Genomic DNA, 3,794 nt, shown 5'->3' with positions numbered 1-3,794 from the left:
GCGGAAGGCCGCGGGCCCGCGCCCTCTTCTCGCCGGCTCTCGCAGCTGGACCGGGTCTGGTCGCCCTCCCTGCAGAGCGGAAGGCCAGTCCCCGTGGCTTCACTGATTCCAGGTCACTTCGGGTGCTGCGGAGAAGCCAGAGAAAATAACAGCAGCCACGCGTGGGAGCTGCCCGGCCGCCCCGCGCACCCCGACATTTCCTTCTTCCTTACTGAAGTCGGCGTGTGGGGCCAACGGTGGTGCGGCGGAGGAAGCGCGTGGACAGCGAGTCCAGGCGGCCAGCCCCAGGCCAGGAACAGACCCAGCGTGCGCCCGCGGGGTCGCGGGGCGCCCCGCCCAGCCCCCCACTCTGCTGCCGTCTCTCCTCTGGCGGAAGCGGCCCGTTTTCTCAACTCAAATCAGTAGGGTCCTCCGGGGTCCTCCTTTGCGTCCAGCTGCTGCGCCACGCGCCCCTGAGCTCCGCCCCCTCCCGGCACGGGCTGTGCCCCGCTCCTTGCCGCAGGGCTCCCCCGCCGCCTGCCTGTGCCCGGGGTCTCTCACTCTGGCACCACTGAGGAGGATGCTCGAGACTCTGCCAGGGGAGGAGCTGGGCGTGGCTGTGGCTGTGGCTGTGTGTCCTCGGGGAGGACATTCTGGCCCCCGCCCCCTGGGACGCGTACCCTGCAATCCCCTCCCCCCCCTGTGCCCCAGGGTGCTGCAGTGGAGAGAGGGGACCAGCGCTCCTGGGCGCGTGGGTTGCTCTGGTCAAGGCCACCGAGACGTTTCCAAGGCAATGGCCCCACCCTCAGTTTCACTCCAGCACCCAATGACCCTCCGCTGGCACACCCCCATTTTGAGGGGGAGTAATGGAGGCCCAGAGAGGACCTGCAGAGGTCAGGGAGATGGCAGCCGGCAGGGGGGCCTGGACCAGGTCGAGGCACACCCCCAGCCTGTGCTGTCTGCGGGGAGGGCTCCGCCCTGCAGGGCAGGGGTGAGCGGTCAGGCCGGCTGCTACTCCCAGTAGAATCTGGAATGCGGTCAAGGTCAGGGCCTCCGGCCTCCCAGCGGCCGGTGCTACCGCTGATGGCTGTCCTCACCACTAACGTAACAGCAGGGGTCACAGTCACAGCTGTGCAGGGCTACAGGCGCCACGCCCCGTCCGGGGCCACCGCCAACGTCCACGCAGAGAGGCATCACGGTGACGGGGAGTGCAGAAGAGCTGAAGTGGGCTCCGGGAGCAGGGCCCGTCGCCCGGCTGTCCCTCCAGCCCCCACCCTGTGGCTGGTGCCTCGGGGAGGGGCCCCGCCCTGGGTGTGCCCGGTGGGCCCGGGGTGGGGGAGGTCACGGAAGGGACCTGTGTTGATGGAGGGGCTGAGGCTGGCCCGGAGGGGAGCTTTCTTTGCAGGAGACAAGAAAGGGGAAGACCCTCGCCCACCCCAGCCCTGAGCTGGGGACCCTGCCCACACGGGCTCCCCAGCCGCAGGGGCAGCAGGGCAGAAGAGCAGCCACCAGATGAGGGTCCTGTCCCTGACTCTTCCGGAAACCCCCAGGAGGATGCAAAGGGACGGAGGCGAAGGGGGTGTGGACAGAAGTCTCCCACTGGCCACCCCTGAAAGTGGACAGAACGCACTGGGGGGTGCCTGGGGCATCATTGAAGCCTGAAAATGGAGGTGTGGCAGAGGGCAGTGGGGGGCCAGTGCCGGGGAACACCCACCCCCACCGGTGCTGGTCCCTTCTCTGCTCACACCCCCTGGGGCCCCGGTCAGCACACCCAGACCGCGCCCCCCCCCCGGGCCCCGAGCCCACCTGACTGCAGGCACCAGTACCAGAGCCACGCCCCACTTCTCTCCCTCCCAGACCACCCCAGGACCTCAGCACAGCCCCTGGGCCCCCACCCCGACGGCGCCCTCGTACCTGTCAGGGAGCGAGAAGCGTCACTCTTTGAAGAGGGCCCCCGGGACCTGCGCCGCCGCCGCGGCCTTGGCGCTCCGGCACTGCCTGGTGGTGTAGGGGGCGGCTGGCGGCGGGCAGCGGGATGCCAGGCGGAGGCTGTAACTGCGGGGAGAGGAGCCACACTTCTGTGAGCAGCTGGCCAGGGCCCAGGCCCCTGCCCGCACCTCGAGTCCACGCCATGGGTGCTCAGAAGCCAGCGCCCCCCACTCCCTCCCTCCAGAGCAAGAGCACCCTGCCCGGCCCCCCACCCCGACTCCAGGACAGCACCTAGCACCTAGCCAGGCCGAGGAGGGCCTGCATCTCACCGGGCCACCTCCCCTCCGCGCCTCTGCTTGCACCCCCACTCCCACGAGCTTCCAGCACCTCTCAGCCTGCTGTGGGGACGGGGGGGGTCCCCTCAACTGCGTCTGGCCTCACGGCCAAGCCCTCCACGTGGGGACCTGAGACGGAACGGGCTTGGCTCTCTTCAGCACTACAGCCCGGGAACCGAATCTGCTCTCAGAAAAGCCTTAAAGCGAGGCCTTGGGGACCGTCCCCCCTCCCTTCCCCAGCGAACGCCCGCTGGCCTTGCAGGTCCTGGCGGGCACCGCCTCCCTCAGGGAGTCTCCCCTTCTTTCACGCCTGAGAGCCGTGGCCCTGCTGACAGATCCCACCCCCCAGACCCCTCTGTGACACTGAAGGACAGTGCCTCGCCCCACCCGACCTGCCCAGTCCCGGCCGGGCCCGCCCAGTCCCGGCCGACCTGTGTCTCCTTCCCCGGGCATCTCCACCTTAGCACGACACAGACGAGTATTTGCTCAGTAGTAACGACCCGCAGCGCTGGCCCCACGGCCTGGGCTGTGCCAGCTGTGTGACCTAGACACCTCTGTGCCACCGCTGAGGCCACTGCTGGGTCCCCCTTATTTACAGGTGGGGGAACCATGGACAAAAGGCCCAGCGACCTAGTCCTGGACACAGATCCGCTGAGTGGGTGGAAGAAAGGCAGTGAGCAGGGGCCAGGACGGGGTGGGGAGTGAGACCCAGAAGGCGAGCACATCCCCTCCCCCGTCAGCCGTGCTGGGCAGTGAGTGGCCAGCCAGTCCCAAAGGGGGGCGCTGGGGTCCCCTGCCTGGTTCTCACCAGGCCAGATGCCTGGGGCCATTTGGGGTTGTTGCATCTGAGGGGAGGGTGCTGACTGCCCCTGGCGGGTGGCCAGGAGCACCCTCTAAGGCAGGGCCCCCAGGACGTGGTAGACCCAGCAGGAGCTGTTACCAGCTGAGGTGTTGATGGGGTGCTCTCATTACACACCGTTAAAATAAATAAATAAATAAATAAATAAGCGGCGCCCCCCCCCCACCCCGGCAGCCCAGTGGGTTAGAGCGCAGCACTGCAAGCCAGCTGCGGCCACTTCAGTGCAAATTCGATCCCCGCCCTGGAGGCGACACACAGGGCACGGCAGACCTCTCCTGACCGCCCGCTGCTCCCCTCAGCAGTGGACTTCCTCCATCTGCCTGTTCTGCCCCTGCTCTTTCTCTGGTGAATTCTCACCGCCCCTGAGCCTCTGGCCTGCACCCCAGTTTAGTAAGCATAAAGAAATAAAATCTTTAAAAAAAATAAAATAAACTCACTGTAAACATGCCAAGACAGGCTCGTGTCTGCTGGTGCCATGGAAGGCCCAGAGGTGACAGGCCCACGAGGCGGCCGTGGGGGCCCCCTCAGTGAAGGCTCAGCCTCCCCTCCAGCCGACACAGCTGGGAGGCCCCCTCGCCCTGCGGGGAGTAAGAGGAGGTCCCCGCACGCCACAGGTGCCTCAGTGCCACTGTCCCTCTGGGGGGGTCTCTGCCCCCAGGGCACAAGCATGGGCTTTGGGAGAGGCCAGGTCC

The 3,794-nt window shown here is 67.3% G+C and overlaps 1 protein-coding gene across 1 annotated transcript in view; it reads right to left on the bottom strand.

Moving 5' to 3' along the window:
• Positions 1-29: 29 nt before the first annotated feature.
• The window catches only part of LOC101628840 (PR domain zinc finger protein 2), a 27,326-nt gene continuing 23,561 nt past the window's right edge, over positions 30-3,794 (bottom strand). Inside the window, exons 3-4 of the mRNA XM_004679335.2 lie at positions 1,894-2,034; positions 30-125 (exon numbers count right to left, since the gene is read on the bottom strand). Of these exons, the coding sequence (XP_004679392.1) occupies positions 1,914-2,034 (121 nt within the window). The 3' untranslated portion in view covers positions 30-125; positions 1,894-1,913. The remainder of the gene's footprint in view (positions 126-1,893; positions 2,035-3,794) is intronic.

This window comes from Condylura cristata, unplaced genomic scaffold, assembly GCF_000260355.1.
Source record: "Condylura cristata isolate star-nosed mole 26May11 unplaced genomic scaffold, ConCri1.0 scaffold00008, whole genome shotgun sequence".
NCBI lineage: Eukaryota > Metazoa > Chordata > Mammalia > Eulipotyphla > Talpidae > Condylura > Condylura cristata.
The sequence above is the reverse complement of the archived record's forward strand: the minus strand, read 5'-3'. Positions and strand labels throughout refer to the sequence as shown.